This window comes from Alosa sapidissima, chromosome 1 (genome assembly GCF_018492685.1).
Source record: "Alosa sapidissima isolate fAloSap1 chromosome 1, fAloSap1.pri, whole genome shotgun sequence".
Lineage (NCBI taxonomy): Eukaryota > Metazoa > Chordata > Actinopteri > Clupeiformes > Clupeidae > Alosa > Alosa sapidissima.
The window spans coordinates 19,630,796-19,655,327 of NC_055957.1; the positions used below are offsets into that span (position 1 = coordinate 19,630,796).

At 43.9% G+C, this 24,532-nt stretch overlaps 1 protein-coding gene and 3 long non-coding RNA genes across 5 annotated transcripts; 2 read left to right on the forward strand and 2 right to left on the reverse strand.

Moving 5' to 3' along the window:
* Nucleotides 1–6,744: 6,744 nt before the first annotated feature.
* LOC121723399 (P2X purinoceptor 7-like) lies at nt 6,745–8,688 on the forward strand. Its single transcript, XM_042109020.1, has 4 exons — nt 6,745–7,141; nt 7,970–8,039; nt 8,137–8,291; nt 8,526–8,688. Exons 1-4 carry the CDS (start codon nt 7,032–7,034, stop codon nt 8,686–8,688), a joined length of 498 nt encoding a protein of 165 aa, XP_041964954.1. The 5' UTR covers nt 6,745–7,031.
* LOC121723411 lies at nt 8,407–10,851 on the reverse strand. Of its 2 annotated transcripts, XR_006034949.1 has the most exons (4): nt 10,182–10,851; nt 9,676–9,796; nt 8,936–9,084; nt 8,407–8,847 (listed from the first exon to the last, which is right to left on the reverse strand). It is a non-coding gene; the product is annotated as an uncharacterized LOC121723411 (long non-coding RNA). The 2 variants fall into 2 exon arrangements; XR_006034948.1 differs by lacking the exon at nt 10,182–10,851 and having other exon boundaries at nt 9,676–10,151.
* Nucleotides 10,852–16,185: 5,334 nt separating this feature from the next.
* On the reverse strand, nt 16,186–23,770 carry LOC121723414. Its single transcript, XR_006034950.1, has 3 exons — nt 23,571–23,770; nt 17,620–17,624; nt 16,186–16,196 (listed from the first exon to the last, which is right to left on the reverse strand). It is a non-coding gene; the product is annotated as an uncharacterized LOC121723414 (long non-coding RNA).
* Nucleotides 18,999–19,673, forward strand: LOC121723417. Its single transcript, XR_006034951.1, has 2 exons — nt 18,999–19,099; nt 19,489–19,673. It is a non-coding gene; the product is annotated as an uncharacterized LOC121723417 (long non-coding RNA).
* Nucleotides 23,771–24,532: the final 762 nt, after the last annotated feature.

Consider the following 24,532-nt stretch of genomic DNA (forward strand, 5'->3'; position numbering starts at 1 on the left):
ACGCAGGCTAGCTGTGCCCTTTTTATATGCCCTTTTTTCTACATTTATAATGCTATGCTGCTTTTAACACATAATATGACGTGTCTATAGCCATCTTTAAGCATTATGAAATACATAATGAGACAATCATGCATAATTAAAATGGCAGACATGTTGGATTTTAAGGAAGTAGCCATACATTCTGACACTGAGTCAAAAACTGGGGTGCGTTTAGGCTATGTGTGAAGTTTCGACTGTGTGACTAAACCCTGCACTTGCCTGGGCTCAATCCTTCTAATTTGCCCCCTAGAGGTTGGCATGCTAGCAAGGAGGCTAAAACCCATGGATGCTAGCGTCTGTCAAGTCTCTTAAAGAAACATATGCTGCCTTTTGGGAAATTAGTTTTTTTGTCTTCTATCCTAGAGTTAGATAAATTAGTACATACACCCAGTCAAAGTTAGATAAATTAGTACATAACCAGTCCAACACATCCTACTGTCCTACAGCCTAATCCAATTGAGGTGGGTGGGGCCAATTAGCATATGCTAAAGTTTCTTTTAAGGCTCATAGTGATTGTTTGAAAAGATCCATTTTGTTTTATTGTAGTTTAACATTTTGCATCCCATAAAATGATTATGCCGGTCAATGAAGCTAATTGAAATATGTAATACCTTATGAGTTTAGCTCCCTCCTGACCCATTAGGGCTCATGCTAGTCAGTGAACCAGCACTTTTAGGACACTGGCTAGTGCGTTCAGCGCCCAGTCCTTGGGTGTGCTTTGTGGTGGAAACACCAAAAGCTCAAGACAGGTAAAGTTGAGTATCGTCCGCATAGCAGTGATAATCAAATTCATGGGAGCGAATGGTCTCACCCAAGGAAGTGTGTAAATAGAGAAACGTAGGGGCCCTAATACTGATCCCTGAGGCACACCTGTGGTGAAGTCATGTGCCCTTTAAGGTAGGATTTAAACCAGTCAAGGACTTTCCTAGACATCCCAGTTCAGATAGTGTAGAAAGGAGAATGTCATGGTTAACAGTATCGAAGGCTGCAGATAAGTCTAGTAGAATGAATACTAATGACTTAGCAACTTAGATGAAGACTTAGCTACTCTCAAAGCTTCGGTCACAGACATAAAAGCAGTTTCAGTAGAATGACTCTTAAAAACAGACTGCAGGGGTCTAGCAGGTTGTTCTGATATAGTAAGTCCAAGACTTGCTTGAAGACCACTTTCTCCAAAAACTTTGACAAGAAAGGAAGAAGGGAGATAGGTCTGTAAAAACAGGAATGGTTTTAGAGGTGGTGGCAAATTATACAATTATTCATCTTTATCCTCCTTGACTGATTTTTCTCTAGTTTCACATTTGGCTAGGGTCAGCATAAGCCAGTACCTGGAGCCTACAAACGTTGCACAGGTAGTTCAACTCCTCCAGAATGGCACACTAATACGTTCCATTGCCAGAAGGATTGCTGTGTCTCCCAGCGCAGTCTCAAGAGCATGTAGGAGATTCCAGGAGACAGTTGCTCTACTGGAGAGCTGGGCAGGATGGTAGAGGGTCCTTAACCCAGCAGCAGCACCAGTATCTGCTCCCAGTGTTGTGCGTGAACGAGTTCAAAAGAACGCGTTCATTGAACACGCTCATTTTTTCGTGAACGTTGAACTGAACGCAACACATTTTTTAATAAAGAACTTGAACGTGAATTAGTTCACATTATGTGTCATGAACGGCAGATATCACTGTAAATGAACGTTGGAATTTGTTTTCCATTGAAAACTGAGTGACATCTGATTTCTCTTTTGAAACGCAACGAGAGAAAGTTCCTCCCTCCTGTATTCTCGCTGGTGCCGCTTAAATCATGCATCACCAGACAGAAATGTTTTTGACATTGTGTGCGCAATGCATTGCGGGCAATGTAGTGTCCGGCTGAGAATAGTTGAATAGCATACTGGCTTCCGCACAACGTTACCCGTGATGAATTGCAGCAGAGCGGGGTAGGCATAGTAACGCCGCGTAGCAGGCAACGACGAGAGCACGGAGGGCTGGAGGAGCGAGAGAGAGAGAGAGAGACAGACCAATGACAAGAGTGAGAGAAAGCGCTGCAATAAAAAAAAAAAAGGCTAGTGGAAGTGATGGCACGGAGACTGGTCTATCTTGTCTGTACTGCTGCAAGTTTCATCAACTGGTAAGAAACCCACAATTGCAGTGTCATGAGCAAATGTAATGAGCAGCTTCAAAGAACGTAGTGATTTCTAGCTCGTAGTGTGAAAAAAAGTATTTCTTTGAATATCTCACGAAAAAAGTCAAATGAACTGAACTTTGAACTAGTTCAGAATTAAAATTGTGAACTTTGAACGTGAACTGTTCACTTTGAGCATGTATGAACTGAACTTGAACTAGTTCAGAAAAGCTGTGAACTGGCACAACACTGTCTGCTCCTTTGTGCAACAACAAACAGTAGGAGCCCTACCAGAGCCCTACCAAATGACCTCCTCCAGGCCGCTGGTGTGAACGTCTCTGACCACACTGTCAGACTTCACGAAGGTGGCCTGAGGGCCCGATGGCCTCTGGAAGGACCTATGCTCACTGCCCAGCACCGTGCAGCTCAATTGGCATTTGCCATAGAATAAAAAATTGGCAGGTTCACCATTGACCCTGTGCTTTTCACAAATGAGACCAGGTTCACCCTGAGCACATGTGACGTCTGAAAATGTCTTGGAGAATGTAATGCTGCCTGCAACATCATTCAGCATGACTGGTTTGGTGGTGGGCCAGTGATGGTCTGGGGAGGGATATCCTTGGAAGGATGCACACACCTCTACGGGCAAGACAACTGCACCCTCACTGCTCTTAGGCATCAGGATGAAAACTTCAGACCCATTGTCTGACCCTGTACTGATGCAGTGGGCCCTGGGTTCCTCCTGGTGCACAGCAATGGCTGGACACATGTAGTGAGAATGTGCAGGCAGTTCCTGGAGGATGAAGGCAATGATACCATTGACTGTCCCCCCACACTCCCCTGAATTAAATCCGATTGAACACATGCTGGGAGATTATATTTTGGTCCATCCAACAGGTTGCACCACCGACTCTCAGGGAGCTCAGTGATGGCCATGTCCACATCTGGGAGCAGATCCCCCAGGACATCATCTGCCGTTTCATTAGGAGCATGCCCCGATGCCATCAAGCATGTCAGGGCCATATGAACTACTGAGTACCATCATCAGTTGCTGTGCTGATATTCAAGCAAAATGGACGAGCTTGCCGCGTCATTTTTTCCACTTAGATTTCGGGGGTCTTTGAATTCAGTCCTCTGTGGATTGATCATTTTCATTCCCAAATAACAAAGTGGCATCCTTTTGTTCCTGACATATTACCCAGTCCATATCAGTTTGAATCCTACCTCACAGGATGCTCGTTTATCGTATCGTGGCTTGGACAGCTGTCTGCACCTTAGCCTCCCACCATAGGGGTCCCCCTGGGCTCAGTACTGGGCCCCCTTCTCTTTGCTATCCACACCACTTCTTTGGGACAGTTTATCCATTCGCACAGCTTTTCATACCACTGCTATGCAGATGACACACAGCTTTATCTGTTCTTTCCACCTGATGACCCCTTGGTCTCGGCACGGATCTCGGATTGCCTCTCAGACATATCTACATGGATGAAGGCACACCACCTCCAGCTAAACCTCTCAAAAACCAAACTGCTGGTCCTCCCAGCTAAACCTACTGCTCCCACCTACTCGAATGCCCTCATACAGGCATATATGCTACCCCCTGACCATTGCGCTCTTCAGACAAACATTGTCTAGCTCTGCCACCGGTACGCTCAGGTCAATCCAAACTTTTTTCATCTGTTGTTCCTCATTGGTAGAACGCGCTACTAGAGCAGGGACATCCCTCTCCATCTTCAAAAAACTCCTGAAGACCCAGCTCTTCAGAGAATATCTCCTCTCATAGCACTACTTACAACTAGCTAATTCTAGCACTTACCACCTGACTTGACTATATAAAAACAGCACTCACTGATGCACTTTTCTAAACTCTACCTTTTTAAATTGCCAGGTTGTAAGTCACTAAAAATGCGTCAGCCAAATGTAATGTAGATATCCAGCGTGATGTTTTTTCCCCATTGAGATCTGATGTGTTTTATATTTTAAAGTGTATAATTTTTTGTGCAGTGTATAGTAAGAGTTAAAGTTTGCTCAGAAAGAGAAGAAGGTAGAATAAGAATGTATTGATGATGTAGGTAGTTACTTCAATTAACCAAAATATAGAATAATTGGCTTATTTTCTTACACATAATGGCCATATTGGAATCTTACTCAGATTATACTTGAAAAAAAAAAAAAAACTTTGACAATCCCTATATGACCGCTTCGCTCATGAGTCCATAAGTAGAGTCATGAAGTGGAATAACACAGGGAAAAAGTATTGAACACGCTAAGAAAAAGCACTATAAAGGGAAGGAACGAGCTGGATTCTGTAACTAGTTAGAGAGTAGTTATCCTTTATATCTGTGCAAATGAATATAAGCTTGGTTAGTAGCCTACATATTGATGGGCTATAAAAATGTTTTTCATTACCAAGGTGTCACACAAGAAACATTTCATGATGGATATAAGCAAAAAGCTCTCCCAAGACCTTTGCAACCTTATTGTTGCAAAACATATCAATGAAACTGGTTACAGATGCATTTCAAAACTTCAGAATCTTCCAGTAAGCAGCATGGGAGCCATTATCTGCAAGTGGAAGGAACATCACTGCATCATCAACCGGCCATGCACAGGATCTCCTCGCAATATTTCTGACCAGGGAGTCAGAAGGATAGTCAATTCCAAGAGCCAAGGACCACTCGGAGAAAGCTCCAGAAAGAATTGAAGGCAGCCAATTCAATTAAATTTAATTAAACAGTTCTGGAAGTAACTAAAGATCAGGATTCACAAGAGGGACCCCTGGAATCTGTTTAGAACAATGGGCCAAAATCATACCTGATACTGCGACTAATAAGTTTTGTCATACAGGTATGTCTTGAAGCTGTCATTACAAACAAAGGCTTTTCCACAAAGTATTGAAGAAATTTCAGTAGGCACGTTCAATACTTTTTCATTCCACTTTATTACACATAACTACGGAGCCCCGGATATGTCATGGGGAAAAAAAATAGTAAGTTGTGGCCACGAAATAGCAATTCGTTCCCACAAAATAATAAGTTGTGGCCACGAAATAGCAATTCGTTCCCACAAAGTACTAATTTGTGGCCACGAAATATTAATTAGTTCCCACGAAATAGGTAATTTGTGGCCACGAAATATTAATTAGTTCCCACGAAATAGTAATTTGTGGCCACGAAATAGGTAGGCCTATAGGCTGTGCACTGGACAGCTGGATGAGCAAATCAAGCGCAACTCCTCAAACAGGAACAGTCGCTGTCACACAATGGACAGGGATAGTATGGTAGAGTGCTATTTTAGGCTGGGAATGAAATACAAAGACATTTTGAAAAGCCTGGCATTGGAGAGATTCATTATTAGCGAGAGGCATCTCCACAGACTATTAAGCGCCAGGTCGCTGCACCGGCGTAGGTACGACTTGAACGTGTCTCTCAATTGCGTTTTTTTATAAGGCAGCCGTGAAAATTTCCATTAAAACATGCATCAGATAGCTGGAGGTGAATCTTCATCCCCCCCCCCTCCCCCTCCTCACTCTCACTTTTTCCCCATCCTCATCTCATCTCACGCCTTCTACCCACACACCCATCACTGTTCCATTTCTTTGTTATTATTTGCATACGCCGCGCGCTGATGAAATCATATCTCTGGCACTTCTATTTTTTGTAAAACGTCGCGTCGCAGAGGTGCGCTGACCCGAGGACCTGTGCCGAGATAGATGGACGGTCAGCAGCAACGCCGAGGCTGATGGAGAACCGGGACAAATGAAACACTTTTTAATGAAACGTAATTTACAAAGACATTATAAAACACTGAAAGTTAATATTTTGTCACTTGCAACCTACATCTGTCCTGTCAAATACAGTTGCATTTACAGCTCTGAATAAAACTGTTCAAGAGTTATTTAAGGAGAAGTCGAACGTGCGTTATGTTTCATTCGTCCCTCCTGGCTGGGACAAACAGCATGGGGAACGAATGAAACATACAGCTTAAATCAGGGCTTAAATTTCACTGCGGGATTGCGGGTATTGCGTATAATTTGTTCAAGTCCCTCAACTCTAGCCATCATAATGCGAGAAATTCCCGCATACACTTTTACAGCCTGTCTGATGACGTTAATATAGCCTAATCATTAAGTGGCGTGAATGCGGTGCTATTGACCGGACTGATCAACTACCGAGTTGAATAGAACATAGCCTCATGCAGACGCACACACACACGGAGAGAGAGAGAGAACCACTTTGCGCTTACGCAAATAGGCTACGCTACCATGGCAAACTTTTACATCTGGAAAGAGCTCCTTGGTAACTATCCTGCTAGCTCAGGTCACGTCAACACTTGATCCCAGAAAGATTGTCTTCGACATGTCAACATTTATTGTATCTAATGACATAGAAAACATAATGATTTGCATACACATACCGCACTATGCACAACTTTTATTCACTAGCGACTACAGCCTAAAACCGTCAGGTTGAAGGGGGGCTAATTACTCCATAGAATTACTCTCAGGTATTTTCTTAAAGTGACAGGCACTCAATTACACCTACTCATCACCAATGTGCACTCAATTGGACCTACACACCACATTAAAGGGGTGATAGAATGATGATATAGGGTATTTGGTGCTGGTCCTTAAGGTCTCTGAATAGGGTGTGTAACATTGGTTGGGCTGAAAATGGCATATGTGCTGTTCTATGCGCCCTAATGCAAGCCTGGTTAAAAGCCCTAGAATGAAACGAGAGGTTTTCTCCCTTTTATGGTATGCTCATGAATATTTAGATGAGCTGTGCGCTGATTGGTTGGTTTACAACGAGCGAAGCTGTGGAGCAAACGCGTCATGGCCACAAGCACTCACTCACTGAAACATCGAAATTGTTGATATGGACACATTAGGTGTTGAACCATATATGTATGAGCCAGAATCAGAGGAAGAATCTGATGTAGAGGAGCAACCAGTCGCCCATAGATTACAAATGACTACTTCAGAATGGTAAGTTTTTTCATTTATCATTTACACGTAGCACTACACGTTAGCTGTAATACTAATGTAATAGCCTACTCACACTTCAGTGTCCTAGCCTAAGCATAACGTTGTATTAGTCTTATGTTAACTTTGTAAGCAGCATAACAGTTATTCATTTGCACACAAACAAATGTTTTACAACATGTAACGTTACCCTCGTGCATTTTCTGTCAAGACGTCCAGTTAGCGAGAAAGTCCGTATAGCCAATATGTAGCGTGCAAATAGCTATAATGAAATGAGTGCTGCTCGCAAGGAAAATAGCCTATACTCTCGTTTTAGTCAGTATATTGTTACCGTTCTCTCCTGCTGAATGGGTTATCTGATTAGGAGTTACCTACATTATTTGCCACGTAACGTTAGTAGTAATATGTGATCTTACAACAGGACGTCCAGTTAGCTGGGCAAGAGACTGTTTCCGTAGTACCAGTTCAGTATGTTATGGCCGTAATGAAATGAGTAGCCTACTGCTCACTCGCTTCAACAAAAATATTACCACTGTCATGTCACGAGAGGTAATATTTTTGTTGACGCGAGCAGTAGGCTACTCATTTCACAAACACCATAACCTACGAACTGCCACTACAGAAATAGTAGGCTCTTGCCTAACTAACTGGACATCGTCCTGTTGTATATATTATTACATGTAACGAAGATAATAATATCATAACCAGATGACCTAATCAGCAGTAGGCTAACTTCTATCCTGCTGATTATATCATCTGATTATAAGATTATTACCCTCGTTCCATGTAGTGATATGTGAACTTACAATTACATCCATCTCCCCTTGCCAGGTGTACGTGTGGAAACTGTGACCGCATGCCCCAGGAGAGAGAAAATATATGTTGCCGGGAAGTACCCCAGGTAACTAAAACTGGAGATATTTACTCAAGCTAATTTGTGCTTTCTGCTCATTCAAAATGACAAAATAACAGCATGGTCTTTATATTTGTTTTTACAGGTCATTAGAAGAATGACCCAGGTTCCGGAGGAGATAACCTGTATGATTGACCATCCTGGCCTTGAACCGGTGTGCCTCAACATATATTCTTTACAAAATGCAATGAACATCTACAGAGCTGACCATGGGCAGTTGAGAATAAGAGGGATGGAAAGGTGAGGACAATCTGATACAAGTGTTACCAGCTATATAATATAAATCAAATGTTTTTAGCCAATATGCATTCATTATTAGTTCAGCAGGTCACGAAAACACAGTTTGATGCAAACAGTAAAATGACAAACTTTATTTTGTTTCAACACAATCATACAGTGCTATACTCAAAAATATAAAATATTCAAAAAATAAATAGTAAAAAAGTGTGCCTTTCCACTCTGATTTCTCTGAAGGCAATGCAGACACTTGGCCTACAGATCTTTCGTGAGCTGGTGCTGGGGTTTCCTTGGGCGAAGTGTCCGTGTTGTGATCCCCTCTTGTGTGGTGCTGTGCATACGGAGGGAGTTTCCGGAAACATCAGGGCAGTATGTCGGGTTCAGACCCCCCCTCGACTGAACCGTGACACATGCTCAGCGACAGCATCCTCCCTGGAAGGTCTGGGAAGCTGAGCACACAAGTCTTGGGGCACAGGAATCTGCTGGACGGCATCCACATAACGAAGGGAGTCATGGACGATCTCTTCGAACACTAGTCTTATCAGGTTAAAGACATAGCCTGTTGTGTGTGAATTAATAAGTTATTGTTAGTGTCTATACCGTTGCACAATCGTTTGTATAAAAAAATATATACATTTTAAACTTACAAATCGTTGGCTCTGTCTTCACTTTTTTGACTGTGTAACCTCCCCTTTTGGCCTTTGGAAACACAAGCCTGTACATTAGTTTCCCCTTGGCTGTCTTCCGTTGTGGGCGCTGAGCATTCTCATTGAAATGCATAGCTGCAAGGTACAACCTAAATGAAACAGCAGAAATGTTGTAACAATTGTCACTTGTCACTTTTGTAAGCACACACCAAGCAAAATACTGCTATTAACTCACAGCAAAAGCATTGGCTAAACCTGTAGGCTGTGCCAAAGCTGTGTCTAACCGGTGTTGTTACAAGTGCCTTTCAGTTAGAGCAGCCTAAAACTGTAATGATTTGCATTTTGATGGCTGGCAATTAGGCCTGATCTCACACTTTCACTAAACAAAACCCATTTCTGTACACAATGTCTTCTGAAGGCATCATACGTGTGTGTTCTCAGCTGCATTGCATCAAATATCTATAAAATAATTAAAACTTTTGTGGGGGGCCTTCCCCACAAAAGTAAATGCAGGTCATTCAGTGAGATGAATAGTATGAATAGGTCTATTCATACTATGAATACTTCTTTAATTTGTTGTGAATGGCTCACTAATGTTCTCAGTCATCAAGGTAAGTAATTGGGCAACACTGCTCTACTAAATGCTACCCAGTAATAATGCTACACATGTTTGGAACACACAATCACCATAACACGTCTGATAATATTCATGATAACATAAGAATAATTAGAACGTTTACCTTTGCTTCGTTGGTGAGGTCTCAATGTAGTAAAAGAAAGCTGCGTCCCGCGAGATGCCACACAAGGAGGATCTGTTTGGCATGCTGCAACTTTTGTTCGTGGTTGTTCTTGTGATGTGCTCTGAAATCATTTTACACGATAATGTTAACGTTACTCCTAGTTTCCACTTCTAAAAGTGGTAACAGGATCGACTTAGGTGGGTAACATTACAGCTTAGTGCTAGCTTCTAGCAACCAAACTATCGTGATTCTACTCAGCTTTAGCTATCTTGCTGGAATAGAATAACAAAATAACCTGACGAAGACCTGGACAAACGTGCATCGTAAAGTGTAGATTTACATGTCAACATGTTATTTATTCGAATGAAATACAGTCAGGGAAATGAAATAATGTTACCCCCATTGCTAACAAACTGAATCGTAACACATTCTACGTGTACATGTATGTTGCTATACACGATATGCTAGCATTGTTATCAACTGCTTAGCGACAAAATAATACTTACAGCTTGCGTTTGTGATGACCTTACGGTCGGAACAGCCCCTCGTTTCAGTAAAAGAAGTTTGGCAAATCCTGCTTTAAACTGTCCAAGATTTTGAAAGCTGTCTTCGGTAAAATGTTCAGAGCAAATGAACAGCTGAGCGTCAAACTTTGCAGGGATCTTCTGATAGACAAACATTATCCATGCCTGCCGAGTCTTCGGATCCTTGGGAAGACTGTGACAAACTTCCCCTTTCTCCGTGCAGCCTGGAACACTGCATTTACCTCTCTGGCTCATTTTCGATAGAGAAACTGCCTGCTTTGTAATTCTTGTAGAAGTAAACCCAACAGTAGGCTAGCTAAACTAGTGTCTGACATCTTCACAACCTCCATTCATGTTCTTGGGCCAGCGAACCAGTGGGCTGGTCTGTATGTAAATTTTGGGGCGTGACAAATGTACAGGCCAGAGCCAAATAAGGCACCACTTCGGAGTTTGCGTAAACTCTGAGCTTCTTTTGGATTCGCCCGTTTTATGGCGGGAGTTTCGAATTGTGAGATTTGCACAGAAAGGAGGCGTGGATGGGGTTTTGAACTTCTCTGTATCTCCATTTCACCCACTGAACTATCGTTATTCATCTATGACAAGGTAAACTCGGTTTTGCATTCTATGACCCCTTTAAAGATATGCCTAAGTGTTATAGGTTAACCGTCAATATGAGGCATTCAAATTACTAAATATGTTTAGCTAGTAGTAATTTCTAGTAAAATACTATACTTTAAAAAATGCATTATTAAATAAATACACTCTATATGAATTCAAAAATATATGATAGAAACATATCACATAAGCTATCATTTTCAGTGTGTGTTTGTGTGTGTGGAGAGAGTCAAGCAGAATCTAGGATGTCCACTGTTGTGAATGATCCCACTACAGTATATATTACTGATGACGTCAGGGTGGTGGGGGCCCCAAAATCAAACACTTTTTTTAAAAAAGTATCGAAGTATTGAAATCGCAATTCTTGACTTGGTATCAGAATCGACCCCCCCTCCCCCCCAAATTCTGTAAATCCCCCCTACATGAATAACCTAAGGGGGGAATTCCCCCCCATTTTGAAAAATTTTAAGCCCTGTTAAATTATGTAAACTTCCCACAACTTAAATATTTGACAACATACCATGAATTGTACTTCAAGTATGTGTTATTTTAGATAGATTGCTGCTGGGTTACATGTCTTGGTTCATGTCTGTTAACAACTCATTGCCGTCATGGTGATTCGCGTATTTCGCGGTTATGGAAATAGCATGCACTATGCCATTAATATAGCTAGAATAATGCATGTTTCGAATTATATAATGTTTCTATAGTACAAAATGTTATTTCACTCTGTTTTTATGTGGTTGAAGCCACCACACATCCAAATAAGTGTCCTTCATGACCCACAGGCCGTCAGTCTCCATAGGTTAACATTGCAAAACTCGACCCCCTACCTGATACACATCTTCACTGTCATCACTCACATACATTACATACAGTACTCTGCTTGCAATATTAAGTCCCTGCCCCCCCCCCCCCCCACACACACATACACAGCACATTATTTCATCAGGAAGCTTCTCCAACACACATCCCCAACATACTTACAGCACACTGCCCCCCCCCCCCCCCAATACACAGCACATTGTCTCATGAGGAAGCTTCTCCAACACACATATTGCACACTGCCCTCTCCCCACATACACAGCACACTATCCCATCTCCCCCCCCCCCCCCCCCCATTAATGCACAAATAGGCTGACACCAGACATAATTTCACTGCATTTCTTACTTCCAGTAACTATATGTATGTGACAATAAACTTCCTTGTATCCTTGTATCCTTGTATCCTTGATAGCCCCAAATATATTTGCATCTTTCTAAAACTGCTTTTCCATGTCTCACCTGCATAAAATATAGTATAAACACAGATACGTGTGCATTGACTTAGAATAAATGGGGTTTACTGCCTGGTCGGGACAAATGAAATAGGTGTTTCAATCGTTCCCCCATTGTTGTGAAGGACTAGAGACTGTTCACATGACCAGGTAGCCTCCTGCTGGCCATCGATGCGTCCTGTGCGTGCAGCCCTTGTGGCTACACTTGTGCAGTTAATTGGAGTGCGAGTCAGAGGGTTGCATGCACAGACCAGTGGATGGGGAGGCAGAGATTTGAAAGGAACCCCTTCTGTTCTGTGGACTGTTTGTGCCGTTTGTGTGTTCAGAAACCGTAAGTGTTGGCATTTCTTGTTTGAGCAGGACTTGTTTAATGTTCGTTTGTAGAATGTCATTGTTAATAACCGCATATTTGCCAGCGTTTGCGTTTATAGCGTGCACCACGTGTACCGCGCTACCGCGGTTAAGTTAACTTATAATTAGTAACTTTTCCTGCCGTGTAAGACGGAGATTATGTTTCTAATTTGATAATTTGGTGTCTATAACGTTGTAATATAACGTGTATGTCTAGATTTAAATGGATATTTGGTAATTTCATGTAGTAGTGTCTGTTAAGCTATTCTCCATGTGTGTCAGTGTATGATTAGCCATGCTTAGCTATTAATATTGTAGTCACAATGCATACGCTTCTAAGAGGCACTGTTGCATTTGTTTTACTTGTAGAAACCACAACTTTAATGTCAGAACTACTGTCATCTACAATCCCAAGCACAATTGTGAAGCTCAAGACAATAACCTCTCCACTGTAAATTCCACAAGTTTCAATAAATACTCTGGACCTGTACATCATGTCTGCATTTTAATCAGATGCCCCACGGTGGTTCCTACAGATAAACTTACTAGGATCAATCAAAACAAATGGTGCCGAAACCCGGGAAGAGAAGTTGCCGTGTAAATTAGTCCATGATGTACACTGATCAACCCAGCCATCCAGCAGATGTTAGGCCAAGGCGTGAGAGGGGGCCACCAGCGTGGCTCAATGACTATGATGTTGAGTTTCCAAATTATGGTCAGTATCCTCCTCCTTCCCCCCGAGTAGCTGGAGTCCAAGACAGAGGCGCGGAGAGGGCAGCCGAGATGGACCCTCTTGCTCTCTACTTACCCACACAGCAGTCTGATTATGCCGGTGCCGCCTCAAGAAGCCCAAACCGGCCTGGGCTATTCAGACCACTGTACCAGAGCACTCCAGCCTACCCTGCTGCAGCAGCCCCAGAGGCTACATCTGCAATATTGGATGCGCTTAGACAGTTGCAAGAGGATAATCAGAAGCTACATCACACAGTCATTCAGATGCAGCGACAAATAAACACCAGAGCTTCAGAACTCGAAACACTGCCTCCTCCTCCTCCCCCACCTGCTGTGGACCACTATGCTCCCCCTCAACCATTCCTAAGAAATATAAGCTTAACATTACCACCTCCACCACCATTACAGGCGCAGTACAACGGTGCACAAGATGGTGAGCTTAAAGAGGAGAAGACAGAGGTGCCTCTCTTACCACCATCACAGCCTCCTGCTGGGCCCTATGGTGCTATGAAAGAGGAGCCATACTTTCCCCCTCCGCCACCACATCCAGTTGTTGGGCCTGCTCAGCCCACGCACCCCTCAAGGAACTACAGTGATGTGGTAGATGAGCTCACAGAGCACATGCAGAGGATGGGAATGCCACCACAGCACCGACGACTTGTCACGCCAGAGTACTGTGAGCCAGACCCAGGTTCTGAATGGGATTCAGTCAGTAATGCGCCATCACACAGAGGACGGCCTATGCCTTCAGGTCAAGCCCAACACCCCAGAGATTACCAGCAAGAGCGGGTGTACCGCGGACCTAAGCCTAAGATCCCCCATTTCACGAAACCTGACCCCAGAGAGTTCAATAGGCTCAAGACAGCACTGGATATCCTATTGCCTGATGATGCAACAGAGCGATTTAAATATCAAATATTAGTGGATCATTTGAAATTTGAAGAAGCTCTGCTTATTGCAGATTCTTATACCAACTCCAAGAGGCCATATTCAGACACTATGGCATCCCTCACTGACCACTATGGACAGCCTCACCAATTAGCCCTGCGACATATCGCTGAAATGATGGATGCTGCCAATATCCGTGCTAATGACACTGGTGCGTTCAAGAGGTTTGCACTTCGCGTCAGGGCTTTACATGGGATGCTTGACCAATTAGGTGAGAGTGGTCAGATCGAGATGCAATGTGGGTCTCACGTGACGAGATTGGTGCTGAAGCTGCCACAAGACCTGAGAGCGCAATTCAAGCGTTACCTGTACCCTAAGAACATCCGCATCCCTACCCTGCACCATTTTGCTGAGTGGTTAGATTTCGAGCTGAAAATGCAGGAGACTGTGTTTGAAACACTCAGCGTGATTGGGGCTGCTGACGACTCCAAGAAGGAGAAGCGAAGGGAGCCAAAGTCCAACCGTGCCACCAGTGTTCTCCATGGGGCCGAGCAAGTCAGCACAGCTGTAAGTGAGAAACCCCCGGCACCCAGCAGCAAGCAAGGTGAGCGACAGGCCTACTGCTCTTACTGTTCCAATGATCAGCATTACCTGAGTCAGTGCTCCAACTTCAGCCAGCTGACCACTGAACAGAAGAGGAGTTGGATAACGGCAAACAGAAAGTGCTGGCGATGTGGGTGTGCCCATCAAGCTTCGCAGTGTCGCCTCAAGAGCACCTGCAAGAAGTTTAAAGGGAGGCATCTGGAGATTCTGCATGATGTCAATGCCAGGCCACCCTCTGATGAGAGCAGCAATGCAGTCACTAAGCCAAGTGATGTGTTCTACCTCGATCGACGGTCAGGTGGCAGTCCGGTGATGCTGAAGGTGAGCAAAGTAATCCTGCGCAATGGAAAGGAAAGCATGGAGGCATACGCCATATTGGACGATGGCTCTGAGCGCACGATTCTACTCGCTACAGCTGCACGAACACTGAAGCTGCACGGCATACCAGAAGGCCTAGCCCTGAGAACAGTGCGCCAGGAGGGGAAAGTCATACAGGGTCATTCTGTATCATTCTCCCTATCCCGTGTCTGCCAGCCAAACAGAGTATTCAGGATCCGTGGAGCCTTCACAGCAGAGCCATTAGGCCTAGCAGAGCATACTTATCCTGTGAAGGCACTGCAGCAAAAGTACAAACACCTCAAAGGGCTGCCGATCGAACACCTCAACCGGGTCCACCCAGTCATCTTGATTGGTTCAGACTACCCCGAGCTTATTACGCCCATTGAGCCTGTACGACTAGGTCCCTCTGGTGGACCAGCGGCCGTGAATACAAAACTTAGATGGACATTGCAGGGGCCAACCAGGTTAGTTCAGCAGCAGCTTCAGTCAAGCCAGTGTTTTCATGTGTCCACCCTTTCACCCTCCACTGAGCTGTTCCAGAATGTTGAAAGGCTTTGGCAATTAGATGTTCTACCATACAGGAGCGAGAAGCTTGTGACTTGGTCACGCCAGGATAAGGAGGCCATTGCCCTGCTGGAGCAGAAAACTGTGCGAGTAGATGTGGAGGGGACACAGCGCTATGCCACACCGTTGCTGAGAGTCAATAATATGCCCAAGCTGCAGGCTTGTAAGGAGGCAGTTCTCCCCCTACTGCGCAACACCAAACGTCGCTTGGCAAAGGACCCAGAGCGGGCAGCTGCCTACCGTGAGGAGATAGAAAAGCTGGAACGAGCAGGGTACATCGTGAAAGTCAAGGAAGAAGAGGTGAGCAGTAATGGTGAGTCATGGTTCATCCCTCACCATATGGTAGCTCACAATGGGAAGAACCGTATCGTGTTTAATTGCTCCTTTGCACATAATGGAGCCAATCTGAATGACCTGCTCCTCCCTGGCCCAACCTTGACTTCCAGCCTGCTCGGTGTGCTCCTGAGATTTCGCGAGCATTCCATCGCTATCAGTAGCAATATAAAGGGAATGTTCCACCAGGTGAGGTTGCTGCCCCAAGACAAAGCACTACTCCGGTTCCTGTGGATGGACTTGCAGAAAGACACCCCCCTCAGCATATACGAATGGCAGGTTCTTCCATTTGGGACTACATGTAGCCCGTGCTGCGCCACATTTGCACTGCTGAAACATGTGAGCGACCACAGTCAGCCTGAGGAAGACGTCCGTGTAGCTGTGGAAAGATGTTTCTACGTGGACAACTGCCTCCGAAGCGTGCAAAATGTGGATGAAGCAAAGTCACTGGTGGACAAACTGCAGCCCCTCCTGGCAGAGGGAGGATTTCAGCTGCGCCAGTGGGCAAGCAACACTCCTGAGACCATCGGCCACCTTCCCAAGGACCTAAGGTCAGAAAGAAACGAGTTGTGGCTGAACGCCACCGAGACTGATCCTCAGGAGCTAGCACTAGGCCTACGGTGGTTCTGCCACTCTGACACCCTCGGCTATAAATGTCGTCTGCTTGGCCACGAAGTACCAACGATGAGAAACATCTATCGGGTGCTAGCTAGCCTCTACGACCCGCTGGGATTCATCATTCCCTTCACCACAAGGGCTAAAGTCTTAGTCCAGTGCCTGTGGAGCAAAGCAAGGGACTGGGATGACCCAGCGTTGCCTGAAGACACCCTGCTGATGTGGACAGAGTGGCAGGAAGAGTTACAGCGACTGCCTCAGATATCCCTGCCACGCTGCTATGTGAGCCCTCAGATGGACAGAAAGGCTTGCACCAGAACAGTTCACATCTTCTGTGATGCCTCCGAGCGTGCTTATGGCGCTGTTGCTTACCTACGCACTGAGGGTCGAGATGGACATGTGGAGACGTCATTCCTCACAGCACGTTCCAGAGTGGCTCCTAAGAAGCAACAATCTATGTCACTCTTGGAACTTTGCGCAGCGCTGACAGGAGCCCAAGTAGCCACTCTGCTCCGAAGGGAGCTCACCTTGCCTCTCCATGATGTCAACCTCTGATCAGACTCCACAACTGTCCTGACCTGGATCCAGTCGGAGTCATGCAGGTTTAAAGTGTTCGTTGGCACAAGAGTGGCTGAGATCCAAGAACTGACGAGTGAATGCTCTTAGCGCTATGTCGATACCAGTAACAACCCTGCAGATGACATCACTCGTGGCAAGACCTTGATGGAAATAGCGGAGGATGGCCGATGGAAGGATGGACCACCATTCCTGTTGCAGTCACCTGAGTATTGGCCCACAAAGCCTTCAGTGGCTGTAGCAGACGACGAAGCAGAGACACGGAAAACGATGTTCTGTAGCCTGGTCACCACTACTGCGCCTCCAGCCCTCCCTGACCTAGAGCAGTTCTCATCATTCCGAGATCTGGTCCATGCGGTTGCACTTTCTCGCCATGGGGCAGCCGCAGGTCAAAGCAGTCCAACAGCAGAGGACTATGGGGCAATAGAGATGGAAATGCTCCAACAAGCGCAGCAGGACAGCTTTGGAGAAGAGTACGCCCTCCTATCTGCTGGTAAACCCTTGACATCTACCAATAGGTTGCTCACACTTTCTCCAGAGTTGGACCAGGCTACTGGACTGATAAGAGTTGGAGGCCGTCTTCACCGCAGCCAAGACCTGGATCCAGAAACGGTCCATCCAGTGGTGCTAGATCCAGCACATAAGATCACAAGACTTGTAGTGCATGACGTGGATGAAGACCTAAGGCACCCTGAGCGCCTCTTTGCCGAGCTTAGGAGGAGATTCTGGATATTACATGGATATTACGAGGCTGTTAAACGACATCAACAGTTCTGTCCAGAATGCAAGCGGTGGAGAGCTCAAAGTCCCCCTCATGTCAGACCTCCCTGAAGCCAGACTGCGCTTGTTTAAGCCCCTCTTTTACTCCACAGGAGTTGACTGTTTCGGGCCGTTCACAATCAAAGTTGGACGGCGCTCTGAGAAAAGGTGGGGAATACTGTTCAAGTGTTTGACAACAAAGGCAGTCCACATTGATGTTCTTACAAGTCTGGACTCTGACGCGTTTCTGATGGCCTTGCGTCGATTCATCGCCAGAAGAGGGAAGCCATCAGAAATCCAATCAGATCAGGGCACAAATTTCAAGGGCGGAGATCGAGAGCTTCGTGAGGCCTTCCAAGCCTTGCATCCTGACCTGAAAGAGCAGTTGTCACAGCACCAGATCAGCTTCAAGTTCAACCCCCCCCAGTGCACCTCACTTCGGTGGCATTTGGGAGAGAGAAATAAGATCAGTTAAAGCTGCCCTGTACGCCACTGTGCAACCACACGCTATACCAGAAGAGGTGGAGGGAATCTTAAATTCCAAGCCACTTGGATATGTGTCCGGTGATGTGGCGGACGCAGACCCTGTAACCCCAAACTTGTTGCTGATGGGGCGGCTAGACCCGTCCCTGCCCCAAGCTGTTTATGAAGAGTCAGAGCTCCTAAGCAGGAAAAGATGGAAGCACTCTCAAATCCTTGCTGATCAGTTCTGGGCTCATTTCATTCGCCACTACCTCCCAACACTCCAGAAGTGGCATAAGGACACGCCAGCTCATCAGCCTGGAGACTTCGTCATGGTGGTAGACCCCCTGCTGCCCAGAGCCCTCTGGCCTGTGGGCCGGATCACCAAGGTACTTCCCGGAACCGATGGCCGCATCCGGACAGCAGAGGTCAACGTCAAAGACAGGCACTACATCAGGCCGGTGGCCCGACTCATCCCACTGCCTGCCGTCCCAGACCTGGACTCCCGCCCCGTCCCGTCGCATCCTTCAGATGAGGACAAACTGGACCAGTGACCAGTTTGGGGGCGGCTATTGTGAAGGACTAGAGACTGTTCACATGACCAGGTAGCCTCCTGCTGGCCATCGATGCGTCCTGTGCGTGCAGCCCTTGTGGCTACACTTGTGCAGTTAATTGGAGTGCGAGTCAGAGGGTTGCATGCACAGACCAGTGGATGGGGAGGCAGAGATTTGAAAGGAACCCCTTCTGTTCTGTGGACTGTTTGTGCCGTTTGTGTGTTCAGAAACCGTAAGTGTTGGCATTTCTTGTTTGTGCAGGACTTGTTTAATGTTCGTTTGTAGAATGTCATTGTTAATAACCACATATTTGCCGACGTTTGCGTTTATAGCGTGCACTATGTGTACCGCGCTACCGCGGTTAAGTTAACTTATAATTAGTAACTTTTCCTGCCGTGTAAGACGGAGATTATGTTTCTAATTGTATTATTTGGTGTCTATAACGGTGTAATATAACGTGTATGTCTAGATTTAAATGGATATTTGGTAATTTCATGTAGTAGTGTCTGTTAAGCTATTCTCCATGTGTGTCAGTGTATGATTAGCCATGCTTAGCTATTAATATTGTAGTCACCATGCATACGCTTCTAAGAGGCACTGTTGCATTTGTTTTACTTGTAGAAACCACAACTTTAATGTCAGAACTACTGTCATCTACAATCCCAAGCACAATTGTGAAGCTCCATAAGACAATAACCTCTCCACTGTAAATTCCACAAGTTTCAATAAATACTCTGGACCTGTACATCATGTCTGCATTTTAATCAGATGCCCCACGGTGGCTCCTACAGATAAACTTACTAGGATCAATCAAAACACCCATAGACATTTAGCATTATAGGCTGTTTTGCATCCATTACAAACAAACATGCAATGTGAACGTCTGGGATTGGGGAGAGCACTAATGCTCTACTGAATAAGCATGAAGTCAAACCTTTAAATGAAAAACACTCTTTAATAATCAAAAAAATAAACCGCTAATGAAGTAAACTGGTGACCATCAGAAATCGTTTATCGCCTGTCACTCCGTGATAACAGGACGTAACAGGATGGCATTTGGCTGAGCAACGGAGGTTAATATGCTCTATGTTTTGTCCAAATGATGTCTGTCTATCATCGTTGCACTCGGAGAAAACCGTGTGTTTCGTTTCAATCGTCCCGGTTGTACCCTACTGCAAACCAGAGAATTGAGAGCTGGTGGGGAGTGATGAGAAAAGACACGACAGGCTTCTACTGGCACTCGATTTGCTCACCCAGCTGTCCAGTGCACGTTAGACTATACATATTTCGTGGCCACAAATTACTATTTCGTGGGAACGAATTAATATTTCGTGGCCACAAATTAGCACTTTGTGGGAACGAATTGCTATTTTGTGGCCACAACTTATTTTTTTTTTTTCCCATGACATATCCGGGGCTTCGTACATAACTCTTATGTTTGGATATTTTTATATGTGTGTTAATATAATGTGTGGTGAACATTTCGAATAGACTCACTGGAAGTTTAGGCTAATTACTGAAAAGAAAAATATAAGCGTTCAATATTTTCACCATATATTTATTTTACCTGAATATTTTAACTTCCAAATTAAATGTCAAAATGAATGTCAGACGAAATTTAAAGTTTGACTGACTGGATTTTGTATACAAAACATAGCGAAAACTGTCTAAGGTCACTCTCACTCACCCTTGCTAAAGAGCTAAATGGTTTAGTCTGCCTGACCGATTCATAAGATAGTCTATGTTTAGTTCATTAGTTGAGCATCGCTAGTAGTAGGCTAGACCGCTAATTGTTGTGCTGCTGGTGCAATGTCTTTCTCCAAGAAAGCCAAGTCAGGTTACCAAAAAAACAAAGGCCAAAACAGGAAAAAGAGAGACATCAAAATGAGGGGAAACAACTGCTAATAATCTTCTTACCAAAGAAAGGTGAGCACAAACGTCATGGTGTTTGCTTGAATATCTCCGCAATCATTAGTGTTAAAACGAACTGAGACAACCCATTGAAATAGCGGAAAATAGCCTACACTTTCATAGGTTAGGCTGCACATGTAATCTGATGCATCTCGTGATCCATCTCCATCTCCATCACTTTCAGAAAGACTGCATGGTGCCAGCTTGATTCATGTCCTGTTGTAGGCTACATGCTGATCATTATCACTAGGCTAGTGGTTTAGGGCGCAATTTTTTTCTCTCCCTTTCTGTTTTCGTTAGTCTTAACGGATGGGATTTTTGATGTAGCGAAGTACAATACTTCACTCAAAATGTAATCAAGTAAAATTTAAAATATCGATTTTATTAGCTACTTAAAAAATACAAAATACATAGAAAAACTACTCAATACAGTAACGTGAGTAAATGTATTTCGTTACTTTCCACCTCTGGTAGTGGGTCCCATTTAGAAGTGGCTACTTCATTCGCGCTTTCCTTGACTCATGAAGCTGCGTGAATTTTATTACAATTTTTCGCCACAATATGGCAGTTTAAGTCCGCTTGATACTGTAAGGCGTAAGCCATTGGTTTCCAAAGGAGATTTTATTTGTGTCACCAGCATAGCCTATTGACAATTTATGTTGTAAATAGGCCTACCTTATAAGCCTACCTGTAGCTTAGGGAAGCTAACAGCTTTCTATTAGGATCTAGTTTGTTAGTTACAGTTTTGTCATAACTCCCTGATGCATTTTTGCATTTAGAATAGCCAGAGCGTGGATATCTCAATCGGAAAATTAAACAATATCGGGTGCCTATGGACTAGGCTGGGTGAACCCAGCCTGATCTGCCCGCTATTTATTTTTTGATTTCTTAAAAGATTGAGCTTGGTCTGGTGAAAGCCAGACTAGCCATGGACCTCAGTTACACAATGCAAGGGAACATGAATCAGCCTATATTTGCACGAAAAATAACTGACAACAGCTCTTCAACTTTGGACTTCAACTTCAACTTTGCCCATTTGGACATGTCAGTTATTTGCACCACTGGTTAGATGTAAAACAGCATTTCGTTTCAGACTACTGTTACATAATTTGTGCATTAACAATAACGTTTCAGACTACTGTTACTTAATTTGTGCATTGACAATAAAGTATTACATGAACTAAAGATGACTAAAATCTTATGTAGAAGAAGAAACATTCACAAAAAATCCATCCATCCAAAAATGACCTTTGTTTTTGATAGCTGTTGAAAACGGCATGGAACTGACAGAGATGTTTTTGTTTATAAATAAATAAATAACATTATGCTGATACCTTTTGCTTTTCTCAAATACAATGTAGCCTACAGGTGTAAGTGACCTTTCATCAATCCAGTTGCAAAGGATGAACTGTGATGAACTGCCCTACTTGTGATTGTTTTGAGATTTTAAAGGTTTTATAACAATGCTACATCTTCTTTGGCTATTCTACAATCTATTCACCTTTTCAGCACCAGTAGGCTACTTTCTGTGCAGCCGCACACACACACTCAGGCATGCCAAACAAGCATACACAAAAGTTTCAAGAGTGGGGGATGGAGTAAAATATGGAGACAAATTGAAGTGTGATTTATTTTCGCGGAACGGATGTACAGGACTGAGCGGCGGTCATATTTTGTAGCGCTATGCGGTACATCTAGTTTAGTTTTTTTTTATCTATGTAGGCTATTTCTTTAATGTTACATTATTATTTTGTTAATACATGGAATAAATCACCACAAACACACGCGACTGTAGCCTATTGGCTTCTTCTGTAGCCTACCCGGCTTGCGCAGCGTGGCTAACAACGCCCCTAAAACAAGTGTAACCGTCGGCTCCTCGAGGCTTATTACTTAAACGAAGTTACAGCAGCTATTAGGCCCGAGGTGCAGTGAAATGGCGTCATCTGGTGGTCATACAATTCACCCGCTATTACACCCGAAGTGCAGGAGAAGTGGATATTCAACCACGCCATTCTTCAGGTCTCTGCGACACGTATGTGTACTTTATGTGCTGTGTCATGCTGCCATCTAGTGGTTGTTAAATATTTAACACCCATTATAGTTCTGGGAATTGATGTGCCCTCGAATAAATGAAAAATTATTTGGGTAATCCATCTGATAAATTGTGTTTTTCTTTTTATACTTCGTACCTTTATAAATTGAAGTGTATCATGAAGTTACCTTTTACAATGTCATTACTCTGACATTCGACATTAGTCGACCATACACTTGGGCAATGGGCACATTGTTAGGGGTTGACACTTTGCGTAACATTTCTCCACATTAGGCTACTTGATCCAAATTCTGTGATTTTTGTTGTATAAATGTTGTACAATTATGTAGTTTCGTATCAAAGTGGAATGGTTGTTTTCATAAGTCAGCGGCGTTAGTTTGAGCACATAATTGACGTTTTGTTTACATGTGTTCAATGTAAGTCAATGGGAGCCGGAATCCATAAATAGCGGCGTCCAAAGAATATTTCGCCGGATATCGAGACAGCGGTATCCAAAAGTCCATGTCTGGATGCCCAGTTGGCAAGTATCTGCTACTTCAGAAAGTTAATGTTGAGCCCTGAACACAAAATTTTGCTGGCGCAGAAATTAGGTGGAAGCGTGTTACACATATGCAAATTGTGCCACATAGTTCTAGCTGGCGATGCCAAAAGTAGAAGCTAGAATGTTCTGTAATATCGTCATTGAACTCAGTAGGCTATTACAGATAGCCTACACTTTAGGAAATAAAGTGAAACTCACCAAAACAGTCTTCAATACTATTGAAAGCACCACGAAATTGTCGCTTAGATGTGATAGAACAGACTCGGTTTGGTGATAGAAAAGACGTGAAGGTGTTTAATTCCTATATAGTTTGGTGCTGCATGTTGTCCCAAGATGAATGATTTTGCGTCTTTTCGTTTTTTTCCGTTAGGTGAACTTGCTCGCGTCTAACTCATACTAGCTCGTGGCTAGGAAGGCATCTTAAAGGGGCAGTAACATTAATCATTTGTATGATCACCACTTCAAAGTTGAAGCATGGTTCTCAAGTCTCACGCAATTCAACAAGTTCACACGCTCACACGCCACACCTTGCATTTCTCACGCAGAAATATTACTAGGGATGTCAAGGTATCTGCATAATTAGTAGCCTAGAGGAGACGCTGGGATAGGCCTACAAGAGGATTTCTCGCAGGGTTCAGAACTAGCACACCACTCACCAGACAAATCAAAAAATAAATAGCCACCGACATCCAATAAAAAAATAGGCTATTCGTTGTATCCGGGTAAAATTCCAAAATAGCACATTCCCTCCCTACAACCACGTTTATATTTCAAGATTCCAATCTATCCCACGTAAATATGAAAAGTTATTTCTATTGACATGCTTCCTGTTTATTTCTACTGACATGAAAACACAAATGGTTTCTCTTGATAAGGCTGACATAAGAGACTATGCATTATATTTTCCCAGATGGGTACAAATCCCTGACTGTCCTGAAAAATAAACAAAAACAAGATATAGGATGTATAACAAATTCAAGGTCTCAAAGGGTTAATGCCCCCCCCCCCCTTATATATTTTTATTACTATATATTAATTTGTATGTTAATTTAGTCTGTTTATTATTCTATTTTGAACCATTCAGTTGTGACCAAGCATGGAGATTACTTGTTCACAACTCATCTGTGAGTTACAGGCATAAAAACAAGACCAATTTGTCA

What these genes read in the sequence shown, in the direction of transcription:
- LOC121723399 (XM_042109020.1), top strand. Translation starts at nt 7,032, where the DNA reads ATGGACACATTAGGTGTTGAACCATATATGTATGAGCCAGAATCAGAG. An exon ending in CAAATGACTACTTCAGAATG is followed by an intron (nt 7,142 to 7,969) that starts GTAAGTTTTTTC and finishes TCCCCTTGCCAG; the next exon opens with GTGTACGTGTGGAAACTGTG. An exon ending in GTTGCCGGGAAGTACCCCAG is followed by an intron (nt 8,040 to 8,136) that starts GTAACTAAAACT and finishes TTGTTTTTACAG; the next exon opens with GTCATTAGAAGAATGACCCA.